General features: G+C 39.0%; 1 protein-coding gene across 1 annotated transcript in view; it reads right to left on the bottom strand.

Annotated features, from left to right (window-relative positions):
* The window catches only part of DIAPH3 (diaphanous related formin 3), a 571,880-nt gene that overhangs the window by 227,979 nt on the left and 328,207 nt on the right, over window positions 1-15,694 (bottom strand). Inside the window, exon 22 of the mRNA XM_052650016.1 lies at window positions 12,705-12,834. Coding sequence (XP_052505976.1) covers window positions 12,705-12,834 — 130 coding nt within the window. The remainder of the gene's footprint in view (window positions 1-12,704; window positions 12,835-15,694) is intronic.

Here is a 15,694-nt window from a genome sequence, read left to right as displayed (position 1 = left end):
TACGATCTGTACCCATAGAACTACTCTGGTTTTCACTTGCAGGACAGTAATCAATAAACAGTATGAGATATTCAACACCTTCTTATAAATTAGGCTTAGTGTTAGATGATTTTGCCCAACTAGAGGTGAATATGAGTGTTCTGAACATGTTTAAGTTAGGCTAGGTTAAGCTGTGATCTTTGGTTAGGCAGATGTATTCAATGAGTTTTCAACTTAGTTTCAACTTATAAATTAGGCTTAGTGTTAGATGATTTTGCCCAACTAGAGGTGAATATGAGTGTTCTGAACATGTTTAAGTTAGGCTAAGGTAAGCTGTGATCTTTGGTTAGGCAGATGTATTCAATGAGTTTTCAACTTAGCTTCAACTTGTGAGGGTTTATCTGAGTGTAACATCATCAAAAGTCAAGGAAGATCTGCTCAGACAATGAGGGGTTTTTTTTGTTACATTTTTCTACACATCACACTGCAAGGGAACCACCTCTCTCTGCGGTGGAGTCTAGAGGAAGGAAAGGCAGAGAGAAAGAAGGCAGGCAGAGGAGAGGACGGGCACAGCTGTGGCGGGCTCCGGTCGGCCCTGCGGAGCCGCGTCACCCATGTCAGGGAGAGAGCAGCAGCCCTGCCGTCCGCAACCAGGAGGAGGGCGTGAAAGACACAAGACTGTTAGAAGAGAAAGCAGTACTGATGGGAGAAGTCTATCTAATGGAAAACCATATTACCTAAATAAGCTGACGACTCCTTTCTACTAATAAGATGTTCAAGACTATGGTAAGTACTATACAAAACAGACCAATAACAGAGAGGTTTGTAACACTATTCAAAACGTTCCCTCAAGATAATGATTTTGTGCACGTGTGTGTGGGAGGGAGGTTCAGATGGTAAAGAATCCATGTGCAGTGCAGGAGACCTGGGCTCCATCCCTGGTTCCAGAAGATCTCATGGAGAAGGGAATGCAACCCACTTCAGTATTCTTGCGTGGAGAATTCCATGGACAGAGGAGCCTGGCAGGCTACTTTATGGGGTCGCAGAGTTGGACACGACTGACTAAACACACACACACATGGTAAATATTAAGAACAGACTGATTTGCAAATTGTGCAATGAGTTTTCATGTATGGCTACAGGAGACCATGCAGGCTGACAAGTCCTGGACTGTGTATCTCTGGACTTGAAACATGACTATTATTTTTGTGCTGCTTAGATCTTCGCCTTGAACTCCAACTGAGGGTTGAATATCTTTCCTTAATGTTTAATAGGCATCTTAAACTCACATTTTCAAACTGGAACTTATCTTCCTCCTGGACGATGCTCCTGCATCTCAGTAAATGATTGGTGTTATGACTCCCCTCTTTCCCGCATACCCCACACATCCAGCCCCAGAATAAATTCAGTTGGTTCTACCTTCAATGTAGATGCTCTGCTTAAACCCTCTCACCTCCATGCTACCTCTTCCTGGTCCCAGTCAACATTCTTTCTCCCTGGGATTCTTATTACAGCATCAAGTGGTTTCACTGCTTCTGGCACTGTTCTCCATTTTTCCCAACAGAGCAGCCAAAGCAATCCTTTAAAAATGCAAGTCAGCTGTCACTCTTTTGCTCAGAACCCTTCCAATGGCTCCCCATCTCAGAGCAAAATCAAAGTCCTTACAACGACCAGCGAGTCCCATGGGATGTCACCTCTCTGATCATATCTCCTGTTACACACTTCTCCACCCTCAATCCCAGGTCACACCAATACCTACGGCTTAGGTGCCTGTGCGCCCCTCTTGTTACGTGCTTCTCTCACAGACCTTGTCTTACCTCCTCACACTTCGTCACGTTTTCATGCAAAGGTCTTCTCCGATCTCTTAACTTAAATTGCAAAAAAAAAAAGTACCTGGCCTAGAATTCCACAGCTAACCACCCAACATGAAATACACTGACTTCTCTCTGGAACATATAAATTTCAAGAGACCAGAGACTTCTTCTATGTTCATGTACTCTATCCAGTGGGCTTCCCTGGTAGCTTACGGTAAAGAATTTGCCAGCCAATGCAGGAGCAGTGGGTTCGGTCCCTGGGTCGGGAAGATCCCCTGGAGAAGGAGACGGCAGTGCACTCATAGTGTTCTTGTCTGGGAGATCCCATGGACAGCGGAGCCTGGTGGGCTATCGTCCATGGGGTCACAGAGGAGGGGAACATGACTTAGCAGCAAAACCACCACCACAACAACTCTATCCAGTACCCCAAATGGCACCGGAGACAGAAGATATATTCAAAAAGCAACTCATCAAATACTGACTGAATGAATGCATCATATATGAGCCGCTGTCACCAATTTTCTGTCACTCAAAATCAGTCTAAGACTTATTCTTTTCTGTTTGGTTGATTGTTTTCTGTTAGTCTAATCCTTATTAGTACAAGTGCCTAGGACAGTGTTTCTAGGCAGTGAGAGTTCAATAAACATTTTGAAAAGAATCCTTTCAAAACACATCAAAAACTATTAATGAACACTATTTCTTTTTTCCGGAGAATATGTAGTTTGATAGACAGCTGCTGAGAAGCTGCCATCATGGTGACAGACATTTATATGCCACAAGGGTCTACAACTGATCATTTTAAATCTCTGCTTCTGAGAAGAGAGCGGAAGGTTATCTAAGAAGACATTTTCTTCAGGTTTTCCTATAAAGCTGAATAAAATATTTTTGAATGTTTCTATTATTTCTATCATTTATGATCAGTATTAGTTCATATTTCCATATGGCATTTCTCAATAATCCTGGGCTAATAAACTTGATTTCACATAACATGCAAATACCTGCAGAAACAAAGAACTATAAGTCGTTGAAGACCTGCTGGAGACTACCTGGTTTCAAAGGCTATTTAGTAGTAGAAACCTTTTTTCCAAAAGAAATCTTCTACCAAACTTCAAAATACGAAACAAAACTCTCGTGCCAGGCTGCAGCACAGAGGGTAAAGAGAATCCATTTTCCAAATTCCACTCCCTATGCTGATGTACCCAACTGGTGAAAATGCACTGGGCTATACATTTATGATTTGTGCAAATTCTTTTATGTATGTTATTCTATAATTTTAGAAAAGGACAAAAGTCTTTCAACAACATAAATCTATAAAATTCTTGGTCCTGTATGGTAAAGCTTGCATACATTTCAGGCAAGATGCAGCTGGAATCCGATCAAACAATTTTTGAGAATATATATTATAATTAATAATACATTAGTAACAGAGATCCATGTTTACCTGCATCATTACTAACAGCATAGGAAGATGTGTGTAAATAAGAAATAATCACTGAAAAGCAACAGCAACAACTACTACTACAAATGCAGAGAATATTTACACAGTGCTTACTAGGTGCTATACATAATGTTATAAATATTTACACACAGAAACCTATGGAGTCCTCACATCAAAGCTCTAAATTAAATACTAGTATCATCCCCGTTCAGACATAAGAAAACAGGGCCCAGCGAGGATGAGAAATGGGCAGTTGGGAGTTTACACCCCAGCTGTCTAGTCTCAGAGTCTATGATGGTAACAACAGCCTCTCCCTTAATATAAGGCAGAACTATTCTGAAAGAGATGGGAATACCAGACCACCTGACCTGCCTCTTGAGAAATCTGTATGCATGTCAGGAAGCAACAGTTAGAACTAGATATGGATCAACAGACTGGTTACAAATAGGAAAAAGGAGTATGTCAAGGCTGTATATTGTCACCCTGCTTATTTAACTTATATGCAGAGTACATCATGAGAAACGCTGGGCTGGAAGAAGCACAAGCTGGAATCAAGATTGCCAGGAGAAATATCAATAACCTCAGATGTGCAGATGACACCACCCTTATGGCAGAAAGTGAAGAGGAACTCAAAAGCCTCTTGATGAAAGTGAAAGAGGAGAGGGAAAAAGTTGGCTTAAAGCTCAACATTCAGAAAATGAAGATCATGGCATCTGGTTCCATCACTTCATAGGAAACAGATGGGGAAACAGTGTCAGACTTTATTTTTTTGGGCTCCAAAATCACTGCAGATGGTGACTGCAGCCATGAAATTAAAAGATGCTTACTCCTTGGAAGAAAACTTATGACCAACTTAGACAGCATATTAAAAAGCAGAGACATTATTTTGCCAACAAAGGTCCGTCTAGTCAAGGCTATGGCTTTTCCTGTGCTCATGTATGGATGTGAGAGTTGGACTGTGAAGAAAACTGAGTGCTGAAGAACTGAAGAACTATGGTGTTGGAGAAGACTCTTGAGAGTCCCTTGGACTGCAAGGAGACCCAACCAGTCCATTCTGAAGGAGATCACCCTGGGATTTCTTTGGAAGGACTGATACTAAAGCTGAAACTCCAGTACTTTGGCCACCTCATGCAAAGAGTTGACTCATTGGAAAAGACTCTGATGCTGGGAGGGAATGGGGGCAGAAGGAGAAGGGGACGACAGAGGGTGAGATGGCTGAATGGCATCACCAACTTGATAGACATGAGTTTGAGTGAACTTCAGGAGTTGGTGATGGACAGGGAGGCCTGGCATGCTGTGATTCAGGGGGCCGCAAAAAGTCGGACACAACTGAGTGACTGAACTGAACTGATCATGTTTTTATTTCACTCACTGAAGTCATTTATTAGAACTATTGCAATCATCACTACCTGTCAATAAAACCTCCTTAAACTCTGAGGCATGTTAATAGATTTCAGTTTTAACTGCTTCACAAGCTCATTAACAATAACCCTTAAATGCCCAAACATTTCACAACTTAATATAAATGTGTTCCATATATAAACCTAACAGTGTAGTTACCCTTATTTTATAATTAGTTTTTATAATTAATTTTAGTGTCATTTTATAATACTCAGAGATGATATGATGGTGCTACCTCCATGCCCTTATGGGAGTGATGGCAAGGATGGCAGGATTCGGTTGAGTAGTGTCTCCCAAACTCCACATCTGCCCAGAACAGAATGTGACTTATTTTCCAACAGGATATTTGTAAAGAATTAAAGATCTCAAGATGAAATCATCTTGGATCTTGGGTAGGACCTAAATCAAATGACTGGTGTCTTTGTAGTGAGAAGTGAGAATACAGGGGCACAGAGAAGAAAGCACTATGAAAACGGAGGGCAGAGCAACACAAGACTTGCCAGCAGCCACCAGCAGCTGAGAGAGAGGCACTGGATGGCTCCTCCCCAGAGGCTCCAGAAGAACCCAATCCTACCAACACCTGTATTTCTGTATTCCTAAACAGCTAGGTACTAAATTTATGCTGTTTAAAGCGACCTGGAGTGTAGTGATAGCTCATGGCAGCCCTAGGAAACTAATACAACTACTAATTCAAGACTCTGCAAGCTGTATTAACAGTCTGGTTCTGGGAAGCAGTTAGCAGTTCTACCTTCAGCATCTCTTCAGCTCCACAACTCTTCACCCAGTTGGTTACACGTCAACCTTGTGAGTAATGAAATTCAGCAGCCAGCCATAACTGTATTTGCTCCATCCACTGCATAGGCGTCTTTATAGTACATAGATTTGTCATATTTAAGCTATCCTTCAGAACACCCTGGAGTTTTATCTACCTGGTTTGTAATTTCCCATTTCATGTTGCAAAACAGAAGTGCAGTAAATACTGCTTTCCACCCAGAAGCCTAAGAAAGCTGCAAGACCTTGGCTGTCCCTGTTGCCCCTGTCCTGTTACTTGATGCTAGCTCTGGCTCATAGGTGATGCTGACAGAACTGTTCAAGTAGCTATTGCAAATCTGCAGGAGGACAAAAGTCTGCAAACACTGTAAACTGTTAGTTTCTCAAAAAAGATTAACACTGTATTGATGCCACTTTCAGTCCGCTAACCTCCAAAAAGATATAGAGGTCTTCCTGATGCAGTTTTCTCCTTCATCATCATCTATCAGCCCAAGCAGCAGCCAATTCAGGAAATGTTCCCGGCTCCATATCTCAGAAAGCAATCTTTAACTGCAAGTAGTTCCTTCATGCCAGTGTATTTCAATGTCAGTCTACAGAGTCCTTAATCCTTGTAGAGATTTTAGCCATATTCTTTCTATATTCCTTTCTGCTGCCTTCCAAAACGGTTTACATTTGTACTATAAAATAGTGTAATATTTACAACCTCGCCTGCAAGTTGCCAATTTCAACTTTTGATGCCAAATTTACATAGATAGTCCGTGGAAATAAACAGGCAAGATTTAAGTAAAATGCTGCTCACCAAACAACTTAAACCTATTGGTTCTTTACCAGTACACCATATTCCCAGTGCACTATAAATATTTTTCATAAATGCTGCAATTACCTTGTGAATGGTTCAGTTGTATTTCATCATACCCTTTTATGTTAAAAGTATTAACTTGTTGAATGTAAAATTTTACTTAAATGGCTCTTTTAGTAAGCATATGCAAACCTACATGTGAATTGCCTTTTTAAAATAAATTTATTTTTCATCATTTTTAGTTTGTAGTAATATTAAAATTGTTTTACAATTCCTGACTATACATATTAGATGGCTAGAGATGGTCAAAATAGATCGAGACATAACTAAACAGGAGTCACAGACTAGCTTTTTGACATAGCCTCTTACTCTCCATCTATATGTAGAATAATATTTTCACTATTTCCACATGCTAATAAAAAACAGGGTAAAACCATCTATTCATATCTCAATTTTGGAAAAGTGTCAATAGATAATTCAGAGTTCAACTAGTCTTTGTTGGCTACTTGCTTACAAGAAAAATTCAACTATTATATAGTAGCAAAACAGAGAGAGTGGTAAAGAAATATATGCAGATGTAGTGAACACAAGACATGTTGAAACAAAACTAAAACTTGTAAATTTAGCTCAATGTAAATGAATGCATTCTAAAATAAAATCCAGGAGATGTAAGAACACACTCTGAAAATTAAATGTAAACACTCATGAATATATTTATTTAGAATGCCTCAATATTTCCTCATACATATACTAATTTATGTGTCATGCCTATTCAAGAAAGAATTGATGCATATTTATAATAATTATTTAAAATCACGTGATAATTCATGGTTTGTATAAGATCCTCTGCTATTCCTGAACTGATTACTAGTGAACACCCATCACTGTAGGTCTATAACTGTTTCTTCAAGTTATCTGATAAAGTCAAAGATCATGCAGCATAGGCCACTCTGGGTTTCCTAGGGGACTTAGTGGTAAAGAATCCACCTACCAAGCAGGGGATCCAGGTTCAGTCCTTGGATCAGAAAGATCCCTTGGAGAAGGAAATGGCAACCCATTCCAGTATTCTTGTTGGGGAAATCCCATGTACAGAGAAGCCTGGCGGGCTACAGTCCATGGGGTCACAAAAGAGTCGGACACAACTTAGCAACTAAACAACAACACAAAACAGGCCATTTTAATGCCAAGAAACTAAGCAAGTTATTATATTAATTTGTAAGCTTGATTTCTCCTGAAGCACCTCTCCTTGGCTCGTATTCTCTCTCTTGTGCACTCACAGGGCTGGTCTTTGTATGCTCAGCCATGATGTCTCCTCTGCGTATTCAAATTGCCTTTTCTTATAAGGACACAAGTCAGACTGTATTAGCACCCACCCTGAGGGTCCCATTTTAACTTAATCACCCTAAGGTGATTTAAGGGCCCTATCTCCATATACAGTCACATTCTGAGGTACTAGGTTCAACATATGAAGAGGTTCAACATATGAAGGGCTCAAACATATGGTGACAGAATTCAGCCCATAACAATGTATTTTGTGCTCTTTATTGACAATTCAGTTAAAGCAATATCCTATATGTTTTTTTCTTTTAACTAAATTATATTATAAATGCCACCACCCCCCCACTAATGTGTCCTGTCACATTATTTCATTGTATTGGTGGACATACACACTAATGTGTATATTCATAAAACTCTAGTATTTTACAGCTGATCTGAAATACCAAAATAATTATCCTGCAAAACTATGAGACATCAACGTTAGTCTTCATGACACAATGGTTCCAAAAATTATGTTAGCTGTGTTGTTACTTTTGTTGCACAATAAATATTTTTATATATTTACAATATACACTTAAAATATAAAATGAAGCTGAATTAATAACTAATACTGAATATCTAAAATATATATCCAACTTGCTAATACATTTTTAATTGTCATTTTTGGAAGTCTATAGCATAAAGAGGTTAATGGAAGATTCTGAAAATGCTTTCTGCTTGTTATAGCAGATGAATTGGAAATTTTCATATACTGTGCATTTCCAGGTGGCAGCCACCTGGAAATTAAGCGCTCTAAATGCTCACAGTAGGTGAATAAAAGACAAACATTCGGTATTTAGTAAGGCATTTATCATAAAATGTTGGAAAGTCATGAGGAATTGAAAATCAGGAGATGTATTTGACTGACATATATTTGGGTCAGACCAAGGAATTACTAGCTAAAAGCAAATAAACAGTCTTGAAAGCAGAGAAGTCTATAAAATGGAGCAAACAAAAACTCAAATATAAAGCATCAAATGATGCTCGTGAAAGCTGAAAATGTAGAAATGGAAAAAGTTAAAAAAAGAAGAAACAGGCAATCATTAAACCCACTCTGAAAACACACTGAGTATTGCCCTCTCTCTGGAAGCTGCTTCCTTTCTCAGCAGTTCCAGGAATAGTGTCGAACAGAGTAGTAGTCCTTAAACAGTGGTCTAAGACTTTCTGGAAAATCTAAAAATTTACCCGTAAACACAGACTGGAATACACAGACACTTAGGTGAGGCTCTCAGCAAGCACCAGGAAGAAGCAACAAAGGGAAAGGACATTTCCTGTAAGGTTCCTGACACAGAAGAGAGTGAGAGGCCTTTCCAGCACAGCAGCCACTCCTCACGGAAACTACTACGCATTCTCAGCTGAGGTGCTAAGGGCTGCAAAGAGTCACGGAAACGAGAAAAAGGAAATCAGAAGAAAGTGGGCCAAGAAGGATTTTTTCAAGTAAATCAAATTTGGAGAGGAGACAGGAAGGGAGTCGTAATCAAGAGCCACATTTACAGCAAAGGGTGATCTATACACTGCAACATAGCTGGAGATTGAAAAGTAAGCTGCTGGATATACAAGTGTGGAGCTTAGAAGGAAGTCTAGAAAAAAATTTGTAAGTCATTAATTTAATGATTGTATTTAAGCCCTTGGGGACTAAAGAGATCACCTAAGGAGAAGCTACAGGGAGAAAAAAAGGGAAGGACTCAATATCAGACCAGTAATAACAGCACTACTGAAAAGGTGTATAGAAGTCAAATATGTGAGAAGAAAAGGGAGGAGTCAGTTGGGACAGAAGTCAGAGGAGAGTAAGGTAACTGGAGCTACACCAAGACAGAACCACACCTTGGACCAGAAGCAAGATAGCCCACAGTTCCTGACACAGTAGTCACACAGCACGCGCTTGTGAAATGAATGAATAAGTGAGTTACAAAACACATTACCGTGGCATCTCGAGAATTCCGGGTTAACTATCTAGGGAAGAATGGAAATATCTGGAAGAGCTATAGTAGCGATAGTAGTAATAACAGTAGTGTTAGTTGCTCAGTCGTGTCCGACTCTACGACCCCATGGACTGTAGCCCGCCAGGCTCCTCTGTCCATGGAATGCTCCAGTTGGTATTAAGAGTGGGTTGTCATTCCCTTCTCCAGAGGATCTTCCTACCCAGGGATCAAACCCAGGTCTCCTGCATTGTAGGCAGTTTCTTTACCACCTGAGCCACCAGGGAAGAGCTATAATACCCTAAAAAGACATGGGTTCAACAAGGTGAAATTGTAAATTTACCTTGGTATTATTTTAATACATTTAAAAATCCCCAAAGTTTGGTCATATTTTCTAGTCATTAGTAAAATATCATTACAATTTAATGATGAAATTATTGTGAAATACTCAGTAACACCATCATGGATTAGAGTTCATTAATTTCAACTGTTTAGACCAGGGGAAAATGTATCCAACCCTTAGAAATCCATAAAGGAAAGAAATATTACAATAGTATACAGAAATACAATAATGACCCAAAATATTTTCACTGAAATACAACAGAAAAGCTGTAAGCCATTATCTTTTAGCAGAGAAGCAGCCCTAATGAAGTAGATTCTTGAAAATTGTCATACGGGTAAGCTCATTAGTTGTAATGAAAGTTCTCCCTGCTGATCCAGGAGTACCTAATGGCCAGGATTTGTTGTGTCTCAAAAACAAAGATACTTTTTAATTCATGTGATAGGTCATTGAGGAGACTTCAAATCTGGAAACTTTCAAATGATGATATAAAATACCAGAGCATGAAAACTTTCAAAAAAAAAAATAGGCTCATTTCATCTAAAACATTATATTTGTTCCTCTAAAATCTCATCCATTAATAAGGTAATACAATCATAAAAAGAAATTAGGTGCAACAATCACCTACACTATAAAAAAATTTTCTCAGTGATGGCTTTTCTATTTCAAATATGAAGTCGGCTGCTCCCCATGAAACTCGTTCACGGTATCTGCTGACCCATACACATATGCATGCCTCTACTTTAACAGATGGAAACTAAATCCTCCAAGGCCCCAGAATGCCCCCACAGAAACACCGAAAGAGAAAGCAGAAGAATCTCATTACCAAGTTACAACTCTGCGAGCAAGCCCTTATGAAAGTTAAACATTTTTCAAAAGCAAAATATAATATTTATACTGGATTTTTACCTCAGTCAAATGAGTCAAAATAGATAAATGATATTTTGAAAGCTTAATTCATAGCAAAAACTGTTAGAAAATAAGTTTACTGTAAAAAATACATCTGAGAACTCACATGGTGGCACAGTGGATAAGTATCAGCCTGTCAATGCAGGGGACACAGGCTCGAATCTGTTCTGGGAAAGTTCCACGTGCCTCAGGGGCAATGAAGCCTGCACACCTAGAGCCTGTGTTCCACATCACGAGAAGGCACCTCAGGGAGAGGCCCGCACACTGAGACCAGGAGCAGTCCCAGCCTGCCACAACTAGAGAAAGCCTAGGTGCAGCGAAGGAGACCCAGCACAACCCCAATAAAGATGTAAGCAAAAACTTTATTTTTAAAAAAGGAGATCTGAAAGAGAAGCATATTTCAGCTGACTGTTCAGTTTTAGAACTAGTAGAAAAGATGGTGAAGTGATCAGAAATCCAAGCTGTTATTATCAGAAAAGGCCCACACTGATTTAATTCTTTTTAAAGACCTAATGCTGGTATAAGCTGTTATAATAACTACTCAACCATCTTTTCCACAGAAAAAGAAATTCCTCCATACTTCAAGGCACTTGGTAACACTTTTTCCTCTGTTACTTATCAAGCTTAACGTTCATCAAGAAAACCCACTTTCAATTCTTTTTCATCCTGTATACTCAAATTTTATTCCAAAATTTCAGAAAATTCTTTTTAAGAACATTATCATCCTTGAATTAATGAACTTAATCACTGAAAAGCTATTTTGAGTATCAGTGAGTCAATTTTAATGTTTTTCTTTTCTTCTCTGTGCTCTTTTGCTCAATCTCACATTGATTATTATGAGAAAATTATTTGGATTATTTTCCCTTCTTAAATTCCCTTAAAACATTTACACTTAGACATACAGACATTATCTTCTTATGCCAAGAACATTTTATGGAAGCACAAGTGCAAACTAAGGAATAATCCAATGTCATTAGAACATTAGACTACAAGAGAGAAAAGTTTAAAAATTTACTTTATGGCTTAAAAAAACAGATTAATTGTTTCCAACTTTTTTTTTTTGCAACAGCTGTATGAGATATATACTTGAAAGAAATATATATCTCAGGAAAACATGTGAAAGAATTTCTCATGCAGTCACATGCCTCTCTGCAAAATAAGTGCTACAAACCCCACTTTATAGAAGAAATAGTTTCATAGGAGTATAAAATGAAACAAGTGATTTTTAAAAGAAATATTCACTATAATGCAGGAAAAAAGTATTCTTCTTTAAGTTGATAAATAACCAGTGGCCTACACATAAAGAACACAGATATTCTCCCGGTCCAAATGAAGTATCATTCAAAATATATATCCATACATTTGTATATATTCATATACATGTGTACTCATAAATTCATTTTTTGAGTCAAGCTTTTTCCCACAGAACTGATTTGAAATACAACCTAGATTCTTCAGATGATCAAAAAACTGCCTAAGTCATATTCAAGGCAAATATAAATATCAATAAGGCCTATTCTTTCTCTGAACCTTTCTATAACCAGACATAAATCCACAGTGGGGATAAGGAGGTTAGAACCTGGGGCTTTAGGGAGGAGTGACTGGAATCTCTGGCAGTTTGGTACCTGCAGGAGCAAAGGAAGCATACTCAGATGGAGATTCAGAATTCAGGCCAAGGGGATGCTGCCTACAGGCGCTTGGCTCAGATTCACACTCATCCCAGGTGTCTGGGAGTGAAACCCATGCAGGCCACAGGGCGGGGCGCAGCAAAGCTGGGCTGCAAGTGTTCACGAGCTCCCAGCTTCTGAACAGAGGGTCTCATTACCCAAACAAACTAAACTCACAGCTGCAGAAATGACAATTTATAAAGTAAATGTCCTGTAACTTTCTAATTTTAAAATGATGCATTCAGTATGAAAACACTGTGACAGAGGCAAGTATGTTCAAATAAAAGGCATTATTTTCTATACCAACTTAAGACCCAGAATATGAAAATATTTTCTATAAAAGCACAAACCTTTGCTAGCTTTGTCCAAATGTCCCAAATCATCCACAAAATTCAGGATATCAGGATGCTTTTCTTCACATATTTCCACAAGAAAATGAAGAAGTGTTGTTTTCTGATCTGCTGATTTTGTGTCCTTTAGCTAAACAGAATGAGAGGGAGAAAAAAATATAGAGAATCAAAAATATTTTGATAGTCTTTTTATTTAAATAATGTTAATCCTGTTTTTTTATAGATAAGAAATAAATCAGTTCTAAAACTAGTTAATGCTGTTTTTGAAAGCCAATGTTTAAACACTTGAAAAGCTACTTATCATATATTGTTCTTTGGTCTAAATCATTAGTATCTCCTGTAAAGAAGGAATAAGCTTAATTCAATCTAGTATGCAATATTCATCGGGGGAAAATATATGGTAAAATGCTCAGGAAAACAGGACAACCTAACAATCTATATAATATTAGCACTTAAAGCAGCCTCACACACTTGTTCATCTTTTCATTTAGCACATATTTATAGAATGCCTGCTAGATACTACAGGAGTTGGAGATGGAACAACAAATAAGTCATTCCTCAGGAAGCCGTTTAGTGTAAAAAAAAGGAAAATATATATTTCTTCCTATGTGATGAAGAGTATGGTAAAAATAATCACACAGTGCGCCTAGGAGGACAGGGTACCTGAACTGAACAGCAGCAGACAGGAAGTGGCATGCGGCACAGAAGCAAAGCCAAAACCTCAAAGGCACAGTATCAGAGCATTTGAATAAGACAGAAGATGAGGAAGAAAGTGGCACTTGAGAGGAGTCTAAGTGACTCCAGAATTAAAGTGTATGTTGGGAGGAGAGGGAAGTAGAGAGAGTAGAAACAAGTCTGAGAAGGAAAAAGCCAGAAAATTAAAAGAAAGGCAGACCATTCTGTGGATAAAGAATTCTGATCCCTAAGAACTGGGAGGTTTTTAAGTAGATGAGAGATAATCAGGCGCACATTTTAGAAAGATCCTTCTAGCACAATGTGGATAAAAGATTAGAGCAAGGGTAAGCACAGAGCACGAAGAATGATTTTTAAAGCTGCAGTAATAATCCAGGCAGTGAAAGAAAACAGACTGCACTGCGGTAACGCCTTTGGCATGAGATAAGGGGACAAGGTGGGCACGGACCCGCACGTGACGCCATTCACCGAAGCTGAACAGGGAGGGCGAGGAGAAAGGCCTGGGCAGGGCAGAGGGAAAGGACTGCTTCAGTTTGGGACAAGGGAGCTTGAAGCTTCTGAGTAACATCTAAGTGCAGACGTTGGGAAATGATGGAGATGTATGTAAGTGTAGCACAATCTTTCATTATATTTCATTTCTTAACCTATTTTTCATTATAGCTGACTAAGATTTTCAGGCATGTTTTTCCTAATCATTTGTAAACATGAAATTTAAAAATTATACATACACTGTATATCTGCTTCTGTACTCCATGGACATCTAGGCCTTACACAAAAAGAATGTAAGACAGGAAAGACAATTTTGCTCCCTAAGAACCAACTTTTTATCCCTTGAGGGTGATAAATTGTAGAGAATACTTAGTTAGAATTTACAGGACTGAACTATTCTAGGAGTACCAGTTTGTGAGCTCTTGGTTTCCAAAGCTAAAGAAACACAAATAAGTATATAAAATAAAAGAAAGGAGAACAGGGACTTAAAAAGATGACCAGGATGGACTGACCCTAAACCAAAGGGACCAGGCTACAAACCAGGTATAAACAGCGGTCAGCTTGGGTTTTGTCAGTGGTGAGGGCACGGGGTACCGAGAGTGAAGAAGCAAATACACAACCTGGTAGTGTTCCCTACGAATGAGTAATGAACGAGATCAGATAAATACATGGCAGGAAAAAAATCAGGATTTAATTTAGAGCTGGTGAGATTCCTACTATACGTAACTGCACAGTCCTACTTACTTGCTTCCCTTTCAATAATTTCCTACTTTAATATATATTAAGTCTATGGTTTTTCCAGTAGTCATGTATGGATGTGAGAGTTGGACTATAAAGAAAGCTGAGCACCAAAGAATTGATGCTTTTGAACTGTGGTGTTGTCTTGAGAGTCCCTTGGACTGCAAGGAGACCAAACCAGTCAGCCCTAAGGGAAATCAGTCCTGAATATTCACTGGAAGGACTGATGCTGAAGCTGAAACTCCAGTACTTTGGCCACCTGATGTGAAGAGCTGACTCAATAGAAAAGACCCTGATGCTGGTAAAGGTTGAAGGCGGGAGGAGAAGGGGACAACAGAGGATAAGACGGATGGATGGCATTACTGACTCGATAACATGAGCTTGAGCAAACTCGGAGTTGGTGTTGGGCAGGGAAGCCTGGCATTGGATGGCATCATTGTCTCAATGGACATGAAAGTGAAAGTGTTAGTCACTTAGTTGTGTGAAATTCTTTGTGATCCCATGGACTATAGCCCACCAGGCTCCTCTGTCCATGGAATTCTCCAGGCAAGAACACTGGAACACCTTGCCATTCCCTTCTCCAGGGGATCTTCCCAATCCAGGATCGAACCCGAGTCTCCTGCACTGGAGGATTCTTTACAATCTGAGCCCCCAGGGAAGCCCCCAATGGACATGAGTTTGAGCAAATTCCAGGAGAGAGTGAAGGACAGGGAAGGCAGGTGTGCTGTTGTCCACAGGGTCTCAAAGAGCTGAACACGATGGAGTGACTGAACAACAATAATATACGTATATAAATATACATACACACACAGATATATACATATATCCATATGTATTTTTTCAAACTCTATGTCAATAATTATATCACTATCAGAAAAATATCAAATGAAAGTTACTATCCAATTGTGGCAGAAAGAGATATTCTGGGACATCACAAACACAAACATACACAATGTACTGATGCAAAAACTATCGTGTCCCTGGAAATACAGAGCTACTCAAACACAGATGTGATCTTCACATGGCTTTCACATGATTACTCCTACGATAGGTTCAAATGCTACACAGGC

The sequence above is a fragment of the Budorcas taxicolor genome, chromosome 12 (assembly GCF_023091745.1).
Source record: "Budorcas taxicolor isolate Tak-1 chromosome 12, Takin1.1, whole genome shotgun sequence".
Classification (NCBI taxonomy): domain Eukaryota; kingdom Metazoa; phylum Chordata; class Mammalia; order Artiodactyla; family Bovidae; genus Budorcas; species Budorcas taxicolor.
The sequence above is the reverse complement of the archived record's forward strand: the minus strand, read 5'-3'. Positions and strand labels throughout refer to the sequence as shown.